The sequence below is a fragment of the Oncorhynchus kisutch genome, linkage group LG13, assembly GCF_002021735.2.
Source record: "Oncorhynchus kisutch isolate 150728-3 linkage group LG13, Okis_V2, whole genome shotgun sequence".
Taxonomy (NCBI): Eukaryota; Metazoa; Chordata; class Actinopteri; order Salmoniformes; family Salmonidae; genus Oncorhynchus; species Oncorhynchus kisutch.
The window spans coordinates 66496608-66517817 of NC_034186.2; the positions used below are offsets into that span (position 1 = coordinate 66496608).

A 21210-nucleotide genomic window follows, 5' to 3' on the forward strand; every position below is an offset into this window, starting at 1 on the left:
ATTATAGGGCTACTCCTGATGAAGTCTTCTGAATTATTTCATTTCTCTCTGAACAGAGAGCAGCCATTCTATAACTTTGGCAAATGTATTTCAATTATCATGGGTGCTGTGGCACCCCCAGCACCCTTCCCATGGCTATTATTCTGTAAGCAAATAAATGAAGAGAGAGATGAGAGTTGCAAGCTCATGTCTATCAGAGCAGAGAGAGAGAGAGAAAGTGAATGTCATTCTAGTTCTGTGAGAGATCCAGGCACACGTCTCTCTCTCTTACCACAGCAATGGTCACACGTTCGTCTATAGGTATTTGTATTTATTAGCTGCTGCCTGGGGTCCAGCAAAATATAGGCAGTTTATACCATTTTAAAAACATTACAATATATTCACAGATTTCACGACACACTGTGTGCCCCCAGGCCCCTACTCCACCACTACCACATATCTACAGTACAAAATCCATGTGTACGTGTGTGTATAGTGAGTATGTTATCGTGTGTGTGTAAACATGTGTCTGTGCCTATGTTTGTGTTGCTTCACAGTCCCCGATAGACAGTTTACAGTCAAGGGTTACTCCAATCAGTTTAGTCACCTCAACTTGCTCAATTTACATATTATTTATTACAAGATTGAATTGATGTTTAGGGTTTAGTGAATGATCTGTCCCAAATACAATGCTTTAAGTTTTAGACTAACTTATTCCTTGCCACCCACTCTGTAACTATCTCCAACTCTTTGTTAATTGTTGCAGTCATTTCAGTCACTGTAGTAGCTGACATGTATAGTGTTGAGTCATCCGCATAAATAAACACACTGGCTTCACTCAAAGCCAGCGGCATGTCATTTGTAAAGATTGAAAAAGTAAGGGGCCTTAACAGCTGCCCAGTGGAATTCCTGATTCTACATGGAATGTGTTCGAGAGGCTTCCATTAAAGAACACCCTCTGTGTTCTGTTAGACAGGTAACTCATTATCCACAATATAGCAGGGGGTGTAAAGCCATAACACATATGTTTTTTCCAGCAGCAGACTATGATCAATAATGTCAAAAGACACACTGAAGTCTAACAAAATGTCCTTCCCTATAAGCATGCTGAAAGTTTGTTGTCAATTTGTTTACTGTAAAATAGCATATCTGGTCAAACACATTTTTTTCCCAAAAGTTTACTCAGAGTTGGTAACAGGCTGATTGGTGGGCTATTTGAGCCAGTAAAGGAGGCTTTACTATTCTTAGGTAGCGGAATTACTTTTGCTTCCCTTCAAGCCTGAGAGTTCCTCTGTCCAGAGTCTGTGTTCTTTTGCCGATCTTAATCTTTTATTTTTATTGGCCAGTCTGAGATATGGCTTTTTCTTTGCAACTCTGCCTAGAAGACCAGCATACCGGAGTCGCCTCTTCACTATTGATGTTGAGACTGGTGTTTTGCAGGTAGTATTTAATGAAGCTGCCAGTTGAGGACTTGTGAGGCGTCTGTTTCTAAAACTAGACACTCTAATGTACTTGTCATCATGCTCAGTTGTGCACCGGGGCCTCCCACTCGTCTTTCTATTCTGGTTAAGGCCAGTTTGCGCTGTTCTGTGAAGGGAGTAGTACACAGGGTTGTACGAGATCTTCAGTGTCTTGGCAATTTCTCGCATGGAATAGCCTTTATTTCTCAGAACAAGAATAGTCTGACGAGTTTCAGAAGAAAGTACTTTGTTTCTGGCCATTTTGAGCCTGTAATCGAACCCACAAATGCTGATGCTCCAACTAGTCTAAAGAAGGCCAGTTTTCAGCTGTGCTAACATAATTGAAAAAGGGTTTTCTAATGATCAATTAGCCTTTTAAAATTATAAACTTGGTGATCCAAAGCTTTTTACTATCATTCTTTATGTCATTTATTTTTGTTTCAAAGTGTAGTTTCTTCGTCTTTTTATTCAGTTTAGTCTCATGATTTCTCAATTTGCAATACGTTTGCCAATCTGTTGTGCAGCCAGACTTATTTGTCATTCCATTTCTCTTATCCCTCTCAACCATACAAGTTTTCAATTCCTCATCAATCCACGGGGATTTAACAGTTTTTACAGTCATTTTCTTAATAGGTGCATGCTTATTTGTAACTGGAATAAGCAATTTCATGAATGTGTCAAGTGCAGTGTCTGTCATTACACACTACGGACCAACAAATATTCTTTACATCAACAACGTAGGAATCACTACAAAACTTATTGTATGACCTCTTATACACTATATTAGGCCCAGCCTTTGGAACTTTGGTTTTCCTAGATATGGCTACTATATACTATACTATTGTGATCACTACATCAGATGGATCTGGATACTGCTTTCAAGCAAATGACTACAGCATTCGTAAACATGTGATCAATACATGTTGATGATTTGATTATTGTGCTGCTTGTAACTACCCTGGTAGGTTGACTGATAGTCTGAACCAGGTTACAGTTTGAAGCTTTTTCTTGAGTTGGCAGCATGATGAAAGTCAGTCAATATTTAAATCACCCAGAAAATATACCTCTCTGTTGATATCACATACATTATCCAGCATTTCACACATGTTATCCAGATACTGACTGTTAGCACTTGGTGGTCTATAGCAGCTTCCCACCAGAATGGGCTTTAGGTGAGGCAGATGACCCTGTTTTCAAATAACTTAAAACCGTATTTAACATGAGATCCTCTCTAATATTTACAGGAATGTGGTTCTGAATATAAACAGCAACACCTCCACCATTGGCATTTGTCTCTTTTCTGTAATGTTATAACCTTGTATTGCTACCACTGTATCAAGGTATTATCTAAATCAGTTTCAGAGATAGTCAGAATATAAATGTCATCTGTTACTAGCAAATTATTGATTTCGTGAACTCTGTGTCATTATGGTAGGGATTAACTGAGCTGAGTTTGGGTCATTGATAAATAATTGTCTCAACGCAGCCTTATAATGCTGTAAAAGGATCCAGGAACCCAAATGATTTGATCCTCCTTATAAAACGTCTGGGACCTCACGCAATACATTGTATTGGTTTTATGTAATTAAAACAGTGGACAAGACAATCATTTGTAGGCTATGGGCTACTCATGTTAAATTGGCAACAGTAATTCAACACGATGGATCGGATGCTTGAGTAAAAAGAGGATTACACACAAAACACATTTAGTCTCCGTAGCAAATTGACATACATTTGCTACGATGGGTTTGTGTCACATCACACAGGTAGCGAAATCGTATTTTTTCTTTGGTTGCGAGTGAGTAAGTTTACATGCACAGTAATAATTTCACATTAAACTGACTATGACACTATTATGCAATAGTCATGTAAACACCTCACTGGTTATTTTAATCGGCGAAAGTTAAAATCGAAGTAAGCAAACGCTGATTAAAACACCTGGTATTCTAAGCAATCTTTCTAATTATTAGGACATGTTTGGAAAAGCCTGATTTACCGTGGAGCAATTACAAGTTGCGAAAACCCTATATTAAAAATAAGCAGATAACAGCATGCCAAAAGCGCGGTCGCAGTTGGAGGCGAAATTACGCGCATCCAAGGCTGTTTTTGGTTTCACTTCCTCAAAGAACCAGTACTGTGTTCAGTGTTTTTTTTCTCCTGACATTGTTTGAGACAAGACTAGATTCCTATTCTAACAGTCCCGGAGAAACGTTTTGTTATTATCCTGTCATGCGCTATTTAATGGTTTAATAACCAAGACTGGACTTTGTTTTTGGGAGAGCTGTGGTTCCCGAGTTTAGCGCGGCTAAGAACAATGTTATCAAAGATTCTAACGGTATGTATAGCCAGCCCATATACGTATACCGTACGCGACAGCCTACTATATATTACTATAATGTCTTTTATCCGTACTGTTGGATCATTTTCTCCTAACTGGTTATCTGACTCGAATTCCTTACATTTTCCAGTAAATACAGGCAGCTGAAGCCATGTATATTATGGACTCCAGTGCCGAGGAAGCCCGTGCTGGACTAACAGGCCATGTGTCCACTGTCCAAATGCTCACCTTGCACCGTGAGCTACTGGTTTCCCAGGTGAAGAGCACGCAGTGCATTATGGATAACCTCCTACAAAGTGGTTTTCTGTGTATCGAGGATGCAGAAATCATCCAGCGCGCAGCCACCAAGACAGACCAGGTAATTTACCATAGGAGGGTTTCAGAGAGGAGACATGTCCATTTGGACCACACACATTAAATGTCAAAGTACCCATCACAAAGACATGCTCTTGCATTCACTAATAGCCTACTAGGCCCAAACTAAAATGGACTAATTGATTTTAGGAGGAGAAAATATAAAGACAAGACTTGATTTTGCAATACAATGACATTTGGTATGTTGCCAGTATCTTATCTGTGAAAAATCCTGTTTGGCCACATAAATCAAAATGTGGGAAGTAATATTAATCACTGGTAAGTAAATATGATTGCCATTGTGCAGGTGCGTAAAATAGGGAAACTGTTAGCTGCCAAATAATTTTTTAATATTGAATCACTGTAAAGTAAATATGATTTACTTATGATTGACATGGCGCAGGTGCGTAAAATCCTGGAATTGGTCCAAAGGAAAGGGGTGCAGGCATGTGAATACTTCCTATATATTCTCTACAAAGTTTATGATGCATACATAGACCTCCAACCATGGCTTAAAGAGATCAACTACCAGCCACCAGACTTCATACGGGACATACCAGTGAAGAACACGGACCCTAGTAAGTATGTCAGTAAACTGTATGGTGCTGCACTTCATATGTGTTATTGGAATTTTACTTAACAATAAAAAATACAGTGCATTGACAATGTAAGCTATTCGAGAATCATGAGGGCAACTACTGTATATTTTGGCTGAATATCAGTGGTTGAGAATCAGACTGCAGTCTATTCTCCCTACCCCCCTCTTCTCAGTTAGTAGGTACTGTGAGAAGCTGAGGCACGAGCTGGGCCGAGACACACGCTTCATTGCCTCCTACGCCCAGCGAGAGGAAACCCTGTTGGAGGAGCTCTATACAGATACCCTGATGGAGCTCCTGAATGACCGCAATGAGAGCCTGGGCCACCTGGAGGGTCTGGAGCAGCTCCTGGGAGATCAGGGTGTCTTTAACTCACAGGCAGAGACAGTGCTCATCACGGGGGACGCTGGGGTGGGCAAGTCCATCCTCCTCCAGAAGCTCCAGAGGCTGTGGTCCAATAGGGAGCTGGAACAGACAGACACCATGTTCTTCTTCAAGTTCCGCTGTAGGATGTTCAGCACATTCAAGGAGACAGACGAGATCTCTCTGAGGGACCTGCTTTTCAAATACAACTGCTACCCCGACCAGGATGCGGATAATGAGGTGTTCAGCTACATCCTCCGCTTCCCTGAAAAGGTTCTCTTTACGTTTGACGGCTATGATGAGATCCAGGCTGATCTGGACCTGGTGAATGTGCCTGAGGTGGTTTCTCCAGAGGAGAGGACTCACCCCCTTCTGGTGCTCATTAATCTGCTCTGTGGGAAGCTGCTCAATGGTTCCCGGAAGGTCCTGACGGCTCGGACAGGCACCGACGTCCAGAGCAGGGTGATCCGGAAGAGGGTGGCGCTGCGTGGGTTCTCTCCGGCCCACCTTCAAACCTACACCAACCTACACTTCAAAGAGCAGGAGCACAGGGACCTGGTCTCAGTCCAGCTGGATGCCAGCCCCCACCTCTGTGGCCTCTGCTCCATCCCCCTCTTCTGCTGGATCGTCTTCAAGAGCTTTAAACACCTGCGCTCAGTCTACGACGACTTTGAGTTGCCAGAGGCTTGCGTGACCCTCACTAACATATTCCTCCTGCTGTCTGAGGTCTTCTTCAGCCGGGGGGCCACTCCCCCACCTGTCCTCCTGAAGAGAAACACCAGGTGCCCCGCTGATACCTTCAGGGCAGGACTGAGGCCACTGATTGCCTTCTCCAAGCTGGCTCTGCTGGGCATGGAGAGAGGAGGCTTTGTGTTCGACCAGGAGGAGGTGGCCTCCTGTGGCCTGACTGACGATGACCTTAAGGTGGGTTTCCTCCGACCGGTCAGCCGCTACGATGCATGTGAAAACCCTTCCATCTTTGAGTTCCTTCACCTCACCCTGCAGTCCTTCTTGGCTGCATTCTCCCTGGTTCTGGATGAACAGGCCAGCGTAGGAAACATCCTCAAGTTCTTCACCGAGTGCAGCAGGAGGGGCAATACTTCTTGTTTATCGTGTGTCTTCCCCTGCATCGGTGGCTCCTCCAAACCCAGTGGAAAGGACCCGTTCAAGACCAATGAGCATCTCCAGTACGCCAACCTCTTCCTGTGTGGACTGCTGTCTAAGGCCAACGCCGACTTGCTGGAGCACATGGTTCCTGCAGCACTACTGAAGAGAAAGCGGGCGGTCCTCAAGTCCTACCTGTCCACCAGCGTGAGGTCCCACCTCCGCGGTTTGCCACTCTACAGCACAGAGCAGGAGGGCAGCAAGGTGCATGTCCTGCCCAACTTCCTGTGGATGCTGCGCTGCATCTTCGAGACAGGAAGTAAAGAGGTGGCAGAGCTGACTGCGAAGGGCATCACAGCTGACTACATCAAGCTGGGCTACTGTAATGTGTCCTCTGGCGACTGCAGTGCCCTCAACTTTGTGCTGCAGCACCGGCGGAAGAGGCTAGGGGTGGACATGGACAACAACAACATCAGTGACTATGGGGTCAAGCAGCTCAGGCCTTCATTCAGTAAGATGACCGTGGTGAGGTGAGGACTTCGAATACATACAGATGGAAACAGTTTGTATTTTATGCAACTGTTTACATGAAAGGTACACTTGTTTACCAATAACACTGGCAAATAATTTCTTACTGATATAAAAAATACTAGTATAAATAACTATAAAGTATAACTTTTCAGCTAAATTCGTTTTTCCATTTCAGATTGTGTGTCAATCAGATCTCAGACAGCAGCGTTGAGGTACTGGCTGAGGAGCTTATCAAACACAGAGTGGTGGAGGTTCTGGGGTGAGTCAGTGTCTATCGGGGTCAAATTGCCTGTCAAACTTTAGTACTGTATTGTGCTGTATGTACGAACTTCATATGACGTGACTGACTGTATTTCTGTTGTCTTGATTTGACAGACTTTACAATAATCACATTACGGACATCGGAGCCAAGCTAATCGCTCATATCATTGAGGAATGTCCTAAGTTAAGAGTCGTCAAGTATGTAAATTAATATGTCCAATAAATTATACAATGACTTGTATATAAATTAAAATGTTTATTTTTGGCACTTTGATTTGTTCAAAGGCTTGGCAGCAACAAGTTCACCAGTATGGGTGGCAAGTATCTGGCCAGCGCCATTCAGAAGAGCACATCTATCTTTGACGTGGGGTAAGTGCACTATTACAATTCTTTTATTTAACATTTTGGATCAGAGTGCATGGGATGGATTGTTCCTGTTTTTCAGAATGTGGGGGAACAGCATTGGTGATGAAGGAGCAAGAGCATTTGCAGAGGCCCTGAGGAATCACCCAAGTCTTACCAACCTCAGGTGAGATGGATGGCAAGAAATGTCATCGTTATCACTTCTCTGAATAAGTACAATTGAAGTCAGAAGTTTACATAAACCTCAGCCAAATACATTTAAAGTTTTTCACAATTCCTGACAGTTAATCTGAGTAAAAATTCTCTGTTTTAGGTCAGTTGGGACAAATACTTTATTTTAAGAATGTGAAATGTCAGAATAATAGAAGAGTGATTTATTTCAGCTTTTATTTCTTTCATCACATCCCCAGTGGGTCAGAAGTTTACATACACTCAATTAGTATTTGGCAGCATTGCCTTTAAATTGTTTAACTTGGGTCAAACGTAGCCTATCACAAGCTTCTCACAATAATTTGGGTGAATTTTGGCCCATTCCTCCTGACAGAGCTGGTGTAACTGAGTCAGGTTTGTAGGCCTCCTTGCACGCACACGCTTTTAGTTCTGCCCATAAATTATTTATGGGATTGAGGTCAGGACATTGTGATGGTCACTCCAGTACCTTGACTTTGTTGTCCTTAAGCCATTTTGCCACAACTTTGGAAGTATACTTGGGGTCATTGTCCATTTGGAAGACCCATTTGCGATCAAGCTTTAACTTCCTGACTGATGTCTTTGAGATGTTGCTTCAATATATCCACATAATTTTCCTACCTCACGATGCCATCTATATTGTGAAGTGCACCAGTCCCTCCTGCAGCAAAGCACCCACACAACATGATGCTGCCACCCCCATGCTTCAAGGTTAGGATGGTGTTCTTCGGCTAGCAAGCCTCCCCCTTTTTCCTCCAAACATAACAATGGTCATTATGGCCAAAGAGTTGAATTTTTGTTTCAACAGACCAGAGGACATTTCTCCAAAAAGTACGATATTTGTCCCCATGTGCAGTGGCAAACTGTAGTCTGGCTTTTTTATGGCGGTTTTGGAACAGTGGCTTCTTCCTTGCTGAGCTGCCTTTCAGGTTATGTCAATATCGGACTTGCTTTACTGTGAATATAGATACTTTTGTACTTATTTCCTCCAGCATCTTCACAAGGTCCTTTGCTGTTGTTCTGGGATTGATTTGCACTTTTCGCATCAAAGTACTTTCATCTTTAGGAGACAGAACATGTCTCCTCCCTGAGCGGTATGATGGCTGCGTGGTCCCATGGTGTTTATACTCGCATACTATTGTTTGTACAGAGGAACGTGGTACCTTCAGGCGTTTGGAAATTGCTCCCAAGGATGAACCAGACATTTGGAGGTCTATCATTTGTTTCTGAGGTCTTGGCTGATTTCTTTTGATTTTCCCATGATGTCAAGCAAAGAGGCACTGAGTTTGAAGGTAGGCCTTGAAATACATCCACAGGTACACCTCCAATTGACTCAAATGGTGTCAATTAGCCTGTCAGAAGCTTCTAAAGCCATGACATCACTTTCTGGAATTTTCCAAGCTGTTTAATGGCACAGTCAACTTAGTGTATGTAAACTTCTGACCCACTGTAATTGTGATACAGTGAAATAATCTGTCTGTAAACAATTGTTGGAAATATTACTTGCGTCATGCACAAAGGAGATGTCCTAACCGACTTGCCAAAACTATAGTTTGTTAACAAGAACTTTGTGGAGTGGTTGAAAAACGAATTTTAATGACTCCAACAAAAGTGCATGTAAACTTCCGACTTCAACTGTATGTGGCACTGATTGTGTCATGTCTTTTTCAGTTCTCCCACAACTTCGGTTGCGGTCAGAAATAAGGAAGCATAACCCATTGGTGTATCATTTTCCTAACGCACATTCAGCTACAGTATGGGTTACTGAACTCCCTAACTCACAAACACTGAAACTACAGTATCTATTTTACAGTATCACTCTGCCTCATAGTAATATCATTACCTAAAGTAATACAGTATACTTATGTGTTACTAATAGTAATTATATTTCTATGCTCTTCTCTCCCTTAGCCTCTCAGCCAATGGCATCACTTCAGAAGGTGGGAGGAGCTTGGCCGAAGCACTGAAAGGCAACACAATGCTCAGAATCTTCTGGTAGGACAATCTTATTCATACATCACATTTCTGTGACAGTATGTGTCTCTGTATATTTAATGTGTATTTGTGCTTTGGAGTTAACACAGTTTAAATGTGTGTTGTGATGTTCTAGGTTGGTGCAAAACGAGTTGTCAGATGATGTAGCACCAGACATGGCAGAGCTGATCAGATCCAACACGGGTCTATCTCACCTCTGGTAAGGCAGGCCCCAGTCTCAACACACTCCCAACAACCAATAATACAGTTTAGCTTCAGAATTAACCAGAAAGTGAACTAAAGTTATTTCTGAATGTTAAATAAAGTTAGCTGGTTAACCTAGTAATCCCTTTGTGCCACTCTGCGCAGGTTAATCAATAATCAGCTGACAGTGTGTGGAATCAGACAGCTGTCAGAGGCTCTCTCCCACAACACATCACTCAAAGAGATCAGGTGAGTGTACGCAAAGTCGCTCACTTATGAGCATTTTTTTGTATCACGTTAATAATAGTATTTGATATATTCCTTAGATACATTTTCATTTCAAAACATCTTTCACCATTTGCACTTTGTAATGGCTGTCGTTCTTTGATTGCATTGCTGGTTCCTGATTATCATGTGCTCTGTCATCACTCACCCACAGTTTGAAAGGAAACTGTCTTTCTGAAGAGGAAGAGAAGCTGTTTGAGGCGGAGGGAAGGCTACGCTTCCACTGAGGAGACAGAACTGACCTGGAGAGTGTGTAGATAGGTCACGTCTGTTACCGAAACTTACAAGTTCTTTGTGTGTTTTCTTGCATACTATATTTTGTAAATATTTGAACATCCTGCATTAGCTAGGCTATTCTGGCGTATGGGCTAAAGTCTTGACCAATAAAAATACTTCCTACAGTCATATTTGTCCATAATGAATCTCTTTGTATTTAGGGATTTGAAACCAGAGGTGGCGTTCTCAGAGAGGAAGTCTTCAATGTAACTTTTTTACTAGCTCGACTTTAGTTTGAAACAAATCAACTTATAAAGGGCAAACTGTCCCTTGTTTAAGCACTTTCAGTTACCCATGGAACATCTTATCATTATGCAAAGCAAATCCATTGTTTTAATCCAGCTTCCACTCCCAAGCCATAAGACTGCTGAAACAATTAATCAAATGGTCACCTGAATATTACATTGACCCCCCCCCCCCCCCTTCTTCTTGAACTGCACTGTTGGTTAAGGGCTTGTAAAGTAAGAATTTCATGGTAAGGTCTACACTTCTTGTATTCGGCGCATGTGACAAATAAAGTTTGATTTGATTTGAAACTGCTTTTGTTGACCAAAGGAAATACTTTACTGATGCTGAATTGCAGTATGAAATTTCTCCTGCACCACAACAACAGAGCGCTGTGTAAATAAACTGAATATGATGTGGTGCCTGCAATTAACTGGAGGTTAGGCCACTGCTCTCAAACCTCCCTTATCATCAACCCTCACCCCTCTGATTTCTCTGCCTCATTCCCTTATTCTTGTATACTGGCCAGCACTGTATCTGTATGACACAGACAGTCATGTTATGGTCAGTTTGTGGTCATGGTGACTAATGAATATAGGTTAGCAGGCGATGATAGGAACAAACAAATAGAGGAAGACAGGACATTACACAACTTCCATATACACTACCGGTCAAACGTTTTAGAACATCTACTCATTCAAGGGTTTTGTCAATTGTACCGCAGATATGGAACCTAAATCACAGAGGATAGATGTGATGGCAGCTGCAGAGAAGTACCTGGGTGCCCCTCCCATTAAAAAAAAAATATATATACAGTACCAGTCAAAGGTTTGGACACACCTACTTAATATTCAAGGGTTTTTCTTTATTTTTAAAATATTTTTCTACATTGCATATTAATAGTGAAGACATCAAAACGATGAAATAACAGATATGGAATCATGTAGTAACCAAAAAAGTGTTAAACAAATCAAAATATATTTTATATTTGAGATCCTTCAATAACAGTTTTGCACACCCTTGGCATTCTCTCAACCAGTTTCATGAGGTAGTCACCTAGAATGCATTTCAATTAACAGGTGTGCCTTCAGTTAATTTGTTGAATTTACTTCCTTCTTAATGCTATTGAGACAATCAGTTGTGTTGTGACAAGGTGTGGGGGGGGGGGGGTATACAGAAGATAGCCCTATTTGGTAAAAGACCAAGTCCACATTACATCAAGAACAGCTCAAATAAGCAAAGAGAAATGATAGTCCATCATTACTTTGAGACATGTCAGTCAATACAGAAATGTAATTAACTTTACAGTTCAATCAAGTACAGTCGCAAAAACCATCAAGCACTATGATGAAACTGGCTCTCATGAGGACAGCCACAGGAAATGAAGACCCAGAGTTACCTCTGCTGAGGATAAGTTCATTAGAGTTATCAGCCTCAGAAATTGCAGCCCAAATAAATGCTTCACAGAGTTCAAGTAACAGACACATCACAACATCAACTGTTCAGAGGAGACTGTGTGAATCAGGCCTTCATGGTTCAATTGCTGCAAAGAAATCACTACTAAAGGACACCAATAAGAAGAGACTTGCTTGGGCCAAAAAACACAAGCAATGGACATTAGACCAGTGGAAATCTGTCCTTTGGTCTGATGAGTCAAAATGTGAGATTTTTGTTTCCAACCGCCGTGTCTTTGTGGGATGCTGTTTGGGTGAACTGATGATCTCCGCATGTGTATTTCCCACCGTAAAGCATGTAGGAGGTGTTGCTATGGTGTGGGGGTGCTGTGCTGGTGACACTGTCTGTGATTTCTTTAGAATTCAAGGCCCATTTAACCAGCATGGCTGCCACAGCATTCTGCTGTGGCATTCATTTGTTTTTCAACAGAACAATGACCCAACAGGCTGTGTAAGGGCTATTTTACCAAGAAGAAGAGGGATGGAGTGCTGCATCAGATGACCTGGCCTCCACAATCACCCGACCTCACCCAAATTGAGGTGGTTTGGGATGAGTCCAACCACGGTGTGAAGGAAAAGCAGCCAACACATGCTCAGCATATGTGTGAACTCCTTCAAAATGGTTGGAAAAGTATTCAGGTGAAGCTGGTTGAGAGAATGCCAAGAGTGGGAAAAGCTGACATCAAGGCAAATGGTGGCTATTTGAAGAATCTCAAAATATAAAATATATTTTGATTTGTTTAACACTTTTTTGGTAACTACATGATTCCATGTGTTATTTTATAGTTTTGATGTCTTCACTATTATTATAAAATGTAGAACATAGTAAAATAAAGAAAAAGCCTTGAATGAGTCGGTGTTCTAAAACTTTTGACCAGTAGTGTACCTTTTTCAATGACTGTTGAGAAAGCTTCTGCCATAATGCATTGAAAGTGAAACACTACCAAGACACACTGTAATTCACACTAGTACAACTAAAAGAATGTACTCCAAAAGTTTTGCTCTTTTAATTTCATATTCTGTACACATTTTTACATAAATGGAATGTTATAACATACTGTATGTCTAAATCGTTTCTAAAATAACATTTCTAGGTATGTACTGTCGGCCTGTCTCTGAAGTACCTTGGGAGGTATAACCCAAATAAAAATTGTTTCCTTCACCTCTCAACTATTACATGAATGCCCTAATACACCTCCACCTTCAGTCAAGCAAGCTCATCCCCAACTAATAATCATCTACCGTATGTTTGCTGTCATGGTATATTATAGTATCATGAACGGAACATCAAGTATAGCTACCTGATGACATATGTGTGTTCTCTAACACATCTCGCATTCATATATGTTGACTGTTTTAAACACTGCATCCTCACAAGTCCATCCATATGGTGCTTTTCAACACGGTAGATTTGGATAGACATCGATCCGATTGGATTGATATGGGCTCAAATTGGCAACTGTAGCATAAGCAGCAAAACCAAAACATTTACACAAAATGACCATATAAGCCCCTTCCGTTACCACTGGCCTGACATCCAAACGGAGTTCTCTACAGTGAAACATAGCGAAATCAGTTTAGGCGCTAGGCTGCCTCCCCACTCACCCCCCAAAGAAACCCAAACATCCAAAAGACTAAGAAAACTGAAATGGGGGTAAAATGTGATTTAAAACTGATTCTAGCTACAGTAGATCTGTTCTGCTAGGCTAGCTAGGGAGAATCCTCGTGCTACACACATACCCATGACAATAAGGGTATATTGTACACATACAGTAGTATGCTTCACAATCGTGAGCCATTCGACATTTAAAAAGCACATTGCTTACAGTACTTGCTTCTCCACCTGCATTGCTTGCTGTTTGGGGTTTTAGGCTGGGTTTCTGTACAGCACTTTGAGATATCAGCTGATGTACGAAGGGCTATATAAATAAATTTGATTTGATTTGAGTACAGTAGCCATGGGACAAACCATGCGGTGAGACCAGACATTCTAGTTTCAGACCAGACATTCTAGTTTCTCCTTCACTGATGTGCAATGAGGAGAAACCATCTGGATTTAGATCAAACTTTATTAGCTATAGTACATGATGTCGAATGGGGAAACAGTCCATTTGGGTGGTGGCTTTTTATTGTCCAATTCCAAAGAGCTTTATGCCTTGCTGTACTGTATAAAGTGTGAGCAGCACGTCTTAGAGGCATGACGATGGCCCTTTTGGAGAAACCAGTTAATATGGTGTAACTGACCCAGTAGCCATGGTAATACTATCTTTAGTATATCCATACCATAATACCCAGATCCCCTATAAATGCTCTTTGTTAATTTGTCTGACTGGTCGTTACTAGTTTGAATTGGGCAACCAATATAAATACTATTGATCTTATTCCTAAATCTGTCATAATAATATACTATAATCTAAAATCCCTAAACTGTGGAGATGAAAAACCTCCACAATGATTGTGAAAAGCTTTTGTCTTATTCATTGACTTTGTCTATCAGTTTCTTACTCTGCCCTTATTCACAGCCCAATGGTGAAGATGGAGGTCTAGTATACTGGTATACTAATTAGCAGCGCATCCTGGGAAAGCTCTCAAAACATTAAAGAGAACAACATCAAGGCCTTGTTTAAATATTACAACCCAGGATTGCTGGAAGCTGAAATGTATTAGATAAGAAATGTGTAAAACACTCAAACACACTGAGAAAGTGGATCCAACGTTTTTGAATATATCAGTCTTCCCCTTATTCTGATTGGCTTTGGCATGGAGGTCCACCAATCGCCTACTTCCTGCCCCGCCCTCTCACCTCTACTGTGATAGGCTGATTGGTAGATGATTATGATTGGGTAAAAAGTGTGCAATCTCAGGCAGCTATTTGAAACAGCACTGAAATGGACAAACATGAATAGAAGACATAGTTATTCATGTCATTCTCTTTGCATTAAGGCCCACATACATACACAGATATGCAATTACACCATTATGTCAAATCTGCACACTTAAAATAATTTGCATAATAATAACTGATAAGTCTCATGATGATAAATAAAGATTAAAAGTAAAAGTGAGTGAGTGAGAGAAGAGGATGGGTGTGTGAACCCTGTAGAAGGCTAGAGTATATACACCACATAATGTCACCGGGCCCCTGGGAGAGGGGGATATCTGTTCTGGGGTCAGCACATTGTAGCCTGGATCCCAACTGAATTGATCCTCTTCACAATTGCCAAACTGAAGATGCACAGTAAACCAATTGTGAAACATAGTAATTCAGTTGGGATCCAGGCTAAGCACAGAGGGCCTCATGTCCCAGACAGACAGCTATTGCTGCTACAAAAACTAAGATTAACATTCTCACTTCAGAGAAGTGCCTGCTGGGAGTTGTAGTTGCTACTAGCTGAGCCACGCACTTCTGGTAGCACAGTCCAGTTCACGTCTTGTTGCTACCACAGAGGCATTGAGGGGTTGTGAGTTAGATAGCTAGTCAGGGGAAAGGAGAGAGTGAGAAAGAGAGAGAGGGACAGCATATAGCAGGGCACTTCTAATTTCAGTGTGGCTAGCAGCCAGGGCCAGCTCCAGTCATGTCCCAGTGGAGTAAAGGGTAGAGATAAGCAGAGTTTCACATTCAGCTGAGTCTGGCTCTCTGCTGGTTCTCTCTCTGTCTGTCGTCATCCAGTCAACACACAGGGGGAAGGGCTAGGGAGGGAGGATATAGTATAGACTCATACCTGACTTCCCACCCTCTGTCCCCAACCCACCAATCACACTGTTCTGTTCTGTTGTCTTGACTCTGCCCTGGTAGGCCATTAGGATCTGAAGGTGAAGGCACTGGTAGACACAGTTGGTGAGGAGGGGGAAAGAGGGGGATGAGGACTGACTTCCCCTTGCCCCTTCTCCCCTCAGCTTGATCCCCGAAATGTCCAGGTGTACAATCACTCAGACCAAACAGATGGGAGGAGACCTGGATCTACTGTCCAATAACACAGGAGGAGGGAATTCCAAGTCGCAGCAGCCCTGGAGCTCAGCCAACCACAGCAGCTCAATCACTGGGGCATGGCCAATGGGATGGAATGCAAAACGTCTGTGCGTGGCATATACAGCCGTTTCATTGATGCGGCAGAGAGTGAGAGGGCGTGTTGAGAGCAACAGTTTTTCCTGATTGGATAGTTGTGCAACAGAGGTGTTTTGTCTTCCCCTCAACATCAGGTTGGCAGATAAGCATGTATGTCTGTCTGTCGGTCTGTATGTCTGTCTTTGAGGACAAAGCAGAGGTTGGTTGTGTTTGTGAGTGTGTATTTGTGAGTTTGTGTGTCTGTGTCTGTCTGGTCTCGGAGCCGATTGTGTGTGTGTGGAGAAAAATAGATAGATCAGCATTAAATGTAGTTTCCCTGAAGATTGCTTTTAATGAGTTTTGGCACACTGCGGTTCTTGACTGGTTTGAGTTGAGGTGTGTTGAGGGCTGAGGTACTGGAGGTGATGGGGATAGAGGGGTAGGGTCAGGGTGAGGTGTCAGTTCTGTACTGGCCACAGAGTCACAGTGTGTCTGTCCAGTAGTCTCATTGGCAACGTGGAAGGGGAGGGGATTCACATTAAGGAATTTTGTTATCGGAGCAGATCACTCTTCTTATTGAGGGAGTAAGAAACCTGCAGAGATGAAAAACATCAGAAATCTGAATATATTGAGGACTAACATGTGATGCTGAATCAAAACAATATAAAGAAAGAACTCGACTGAACTAAAAGGTATAACACTGTACCATATTTTTCCTGTTTTGTGTCAATACAATAGAACATTTGTTTGGGAAACTCTACGGTGGAAATGTTTCCCACAGAATATTAAAGTGACTTATCACAGTAACGCATTAATATCAACAACACTCAGTAAATGTGGATTTTACCTGTGGAGAAAAGTAGCGAGGCCCTTTAGTCTGAGGGATGTTCTGGACACGATCTGTTCACCTCAAACCACTCATCAATACAGCTGACAGAGAGAGAACAGGAGACACAGTCAGGAAGAACATAGCACATACTACATACAGTGCATTTGGAAATGATTCAGACCCCTTGACTTTTTCCGCATTTTGTTACGTTACAACCTTATTCTAAAATGGATGAAATAAATGTTTTCTTCATCGATCTACACACAAAGCGGAAACAGGTTTTTATATATTTTTTCAAATTTATAAAAAATAAAAACAGAAATACCTTATTTACATAAGTATTCCCACCCTTCGCTATGAGACTCAAAATTAAGCTCAGGTGCGTCCTGTTTCTATTGACCACCCTTGAGATGTTTCTACTATTTGATTGGAGTCCACCTGTGGTAAATTCAATTGATTCAACATGATTTGGAAAAGCACACACCTGTCTATACAAGGTCCTACAGTTGACAGTGCATGTCAGAGCAAAAACCAAGCCATGAGGTCGAAGGAATTGACCGTAGAGCTCCGAGACAGGATTGTGTCGAGGCACAGATCTGGGGAAGGGTACCAAAAAAGGTCTGCTGCATCAAAGGTCTCCAAGAACACAGTGGCCTCCATCATTCTTAAATGGAAGAAGTTTGGAACCACCAAGACTCTTCCTAGAGCTAGCCGCCCGGCCAAACTGAGCAATCGGGGGAGAAGGGCCTTGTTCAGGGAGGTGACCAAGAACCCGATGGTCACTCTGACAGAGCTCCAGAGTGGAGATGGGAGAAACTTCCAGAAGGACAACCATCTCTGCAGCACCACCAATCAGGCCTTTATGGTAGAGTGGCCAGACGGAAGCCACTCCTCAGTAAAAGGCACATGACAGCCCACTTGGAGTTTGCCATAAGGCATCTAAAGGACTCTCAGACCACGGAAAAACAAGATTCTCTGGTCTGATGAAACCAAGGTTGAACTCTTTGGCCTGAATGCCTGGAGGAAACCTGGCACCACTCCTATGGGGAAGCATGGTGGTGGATGCGTCATGCTGTGGGAATGTTTTTCAGCGACAGGGCCTGGGAGACTAGTCAGGATCGAGGGAAAGATGAGCGAAGCAAAGAACAGAGAGACCCTTGATGATAACCTCCTCCAGAGCGCTCAGGACCTCAGACTGGGGCAAAGGTTCACCTTCCAAGAGGACAATGACACTAAGCACACAGCCAAGACAACGCAGGAGTGGCTTCGGGACAAGTCTCTGAATGTCCTTGAGTTTCTCAGCCAGAGCCCGGACATGAACCTGATCGAACATCTCTGGAGAGACCTGAAAATAGCTGTGCAGTGACGCTCCCCATCCAACCTGACAGAGCTTGAGAGGATCTGCAGAGTAGAATGGGAGAAACTCCCCAAATACAGGTGTGCCGAGCTTGTAGCGTCATACCCAAGAAGACTCGAGGACGTAATCACTGCCAAAGGTGGTTCAACAAAGTACTGAGTAAATGGTCTGAATACTTATGTAAATGTGATATTTCAGTTTTATCATTTTAATAAATTGGCAAAAAAAAATCTAAAAACCTGTTTATGCTTTGTCATTAACGGGTATTGCTGGTAGATTGATGAGGGAAAAAAAAAAAATTTCATCCATTTTAGAATAAGGCTGTAACGTAAAAAAAAAAGTGGAAAAAGCCAAAGGTCTGAATACTTTCCGAATGAACTGTATATAGAACAAAAGAAGGAATGGGGGAGGGAGACAGAGCGAGAGAGCAGGAATGATGATGCATTCACATACCGGTTGAGGAAAACAGGAGAGATCCCTCATCATAGGTTGTACAGAAACATGTAGTGATATAGAGAGGGGGAGAGAAAGAGAGAGGTATACAGAAAGAAGGGGAGAGAGAGAGGGGGACTTACCCTTTGTGGTATATGCAGAGACAGGGCAGGCGAGCAATGGTGTCCCCCTGTACCAGCTCCTCAAGACAGATTGCACATTCCCCTGCATCCTTACTCAGGACGTCCTCTGGAGGGAGAGAGAGAGAGTGAGTGAGTGAGAGCCAGACTGCCCATTTAATCAACAAGGCCAAAACCAGCTGTACTGTCCTCCTCCACAGCCTTGTCAAAGCCTGCAAACAGCCCTACTCACAGCCTGCAAAGAACCACAGGGCTGGAGCGTGGCTGGAGAGAGAGAGAAAGATAGAGAGAACACCTATGAGGATCAAAACACACACACCAAAATGATACCGCCATGATTGGCTAAGAATGATTTCATTTACACTTCAATTCCTGAAGGGGGAGCTCTATATCCATGGTTAAACCCTAGTGGTCCATATGGACCAAACTGGCATTGGGAGCAGGCTCTAATGCAGTGGGACATGTGATGTCATGATGAGAGGAGGAGGAGGTGGAGAGGTGCATATGGTCTTTCCTCCTTACAAACAACAACACACATAGTTTAAAGCAAGTGCTGTTCTGCATCAAGCTCTCAATAGTGTGGAATTGATAGGAGGAATCCCACTACTACAGTGTTATCGCTCCAAATCAAATCAGATTGTATTGGTCACATACACATGGTTAGCAGATGTTAATGCGAGTGTAGCGAAATGCTGACAACACAGCATTTCTCTGTCATAGGATCCCTCCTGAGGTCTCAGAATGGCATTACAACCATCTATTCTCTATATTCATCTATTTACTCTACTTTACTACTCAGGGAATAATTCACCCTGGCACTCAGGCTACATTGGAGTCAGACTACACTGTCTAGCACAACTACAACCAAATCATTGGATTGTCAGTCAAGGTTAACCTTTAGTGGTTGATGACCATTTCAGAATGAGCAAAGGGGACATTCCCAATAACTCCCAATAACTGTAGCCTAAAATAATTAATTTACTTCTGCCTTCACACAACACAAGGGTGAGTCCAAAATGGCACCATTATTAAACAGGAGACCTGGTCAAAAGTAGTGTACTATATAGGGAATAGGGTGCCATGTCGGACTCACACAAGTGTTTGCATACCTGTTCCATTGTGTCTGCCTGGGTTAATCATTTGCATAACTCAACCACTATCTTTATTTCAACAGTTGGTTCTGTGGTTGTATATGTCATGTTATCTACAGCCCTCAGACCAAATCCTGCTTCAATAATTTATTATTTACTCATACTTGGAAGCAAGTGAGAATGAAAACTGCTCTCATGCAGAGTTCATTGTGTGCAGTGTGTGTACATGCACACACCTACTTAAATACACACAAACACACACCTGCATACACAACAACACGCACAAACTTGCTTCCACTGTGAAGGTTAACCCAGGACTGGGCAGGACAGGGGTATGTATGGGTCCAGTCAAAGGAGAACTCTCTCTCTCTCTCTCTCTCTCAATTGTTGGTTATTTTTATCTGATGTGTTATAGAAACACATGTTACTGGCTCAGCTGACAGCTACAGGAAACACAGATTGGGGGCAAGGGACTCAGAAAAAGGACACGCACACATGTAAATGCACACACACACCGGAGGGTTATGGCCTCATTAAAACACCAGGCTACTGTTCCTGTAATGTAACAACACACTATGTGTGTGTTAAACAGAGAGCAGGACAGCAGGCAGAGAGGGAGAGAGAAAGAGAGGGAGGGAGGGAGGGAGGGAGGGAGAGAGGGAGGGAGGGAGGGAGGGAGAAAGAGAGGGAGGGAGGGAGGGAGAAAGAGAGGAGGGAGAGAGGGAGGGAGGAGAAGAGAGGGAGGGAGGGAGAAAGAGAGGGAGGGAGGGAGAAAGAGAGGGAGGGAGGGAGAAAGAGAGGGAGGGAGAGAGAGAGAGAGAGAGAGAGAGAGAGAGAGAGAGAGAGAGAGAGAGAGAGAGAGAGAGAGAGAGAGAGAGAGAGAGAGAGAGAGAGAGAGAGAGAGAGAGAGAGAGAGGGAGGGAGGGAGAGAGATGGAGGTGGCTATGTTTATTGTTGTAACACTGTACATAGCCATAATATGACATTTGAAATGTCTCTATTCCTCTTTTGTGACTGTCATGTTTACAGTACATTTTGATTGTGTATGTTACCTTTGTTAATGATCTATTTAACTTGTTTGGCTATGTAAACATATGTTTCCTATGCCAATAAAGCCCTTTGAGTTGAAATGAGAGAGAAAGAGAGGGAGAGAGAGAGAGACAGGGAGGGAGGGAGCGAGAGAGAGCGAGAGAGTGGGAGAGAGAGATCATTCCTCTATAAATAATCTACTACCACTTGAGTTTGATGTTGGTGACCTTGCACGTACACGCACACACGTACACAAATACATACGTACACACACGTACACAAATACATACGTACACACACGTACACAAATACATACGTACACACACGTACA

General features: G+C 42.6%; 2 protein-coding genes across 2 annotated transcripts in view; one reads left to right on the forward strand and one right to left on the reverse strand.

The window, feature by feature from the left end:
• Positions 1-3403: 3403 nt before the first annotated feature.
• On the forward strand, positions 3404-10406 carry LOC109901677 (nucleotide-binding oligomerization domain-containing protein 1). Its single transcript, XM_031787046.1, has 12 exons — positions 3404-3774; positions 3908-4135; positions 4535-4709; positions 4903-6724; positions 6901-6984; positions 7101-7184; positions 7272-7355; positions 7432-7515; positions 9450-9533; positions 9649-9732; positions 9882-9965; positions 10156-10406. The coding sequence occupies exons 2-12, from the start codon at positions 3929-3931 to the stop codon at positions 10226-10228; spliced, it is 2865 nt and encodes a 954-aa protein (XP_031642906.1). The 5' UTR covers positions 3404-3774; positions 3908-3928; the 3' UTR covers positions 10229-10406.
• A 2530-nt stretch (positions 10407-12936) lies between these two features.
• Positions 12937-21210, reverse strand: part of LOC109901859 (E3 ubiquitin-protein ligase znrf2) — a 95742-nt gene continuing 87468 nt past the window's right edge. The window contains exons 3-5 of the mRNA XM_031787047.1: positions 18763-18868; positions 16849-16931; positions 12937-16594 (exon numbers count right to left, since the gene is read on the reverse strand). Coding sequence (XP_031642907.1) covers positions 16874-16931; positions 18763-18868 — 164 coding nt within the window. The 3' untranslated portion in view covers positions 12937-16594; positions 16849-16873. The remainder of the gene's footprint in view (positions 16595-16848; positions 16932-18762; positions 18869-21210) is intronic.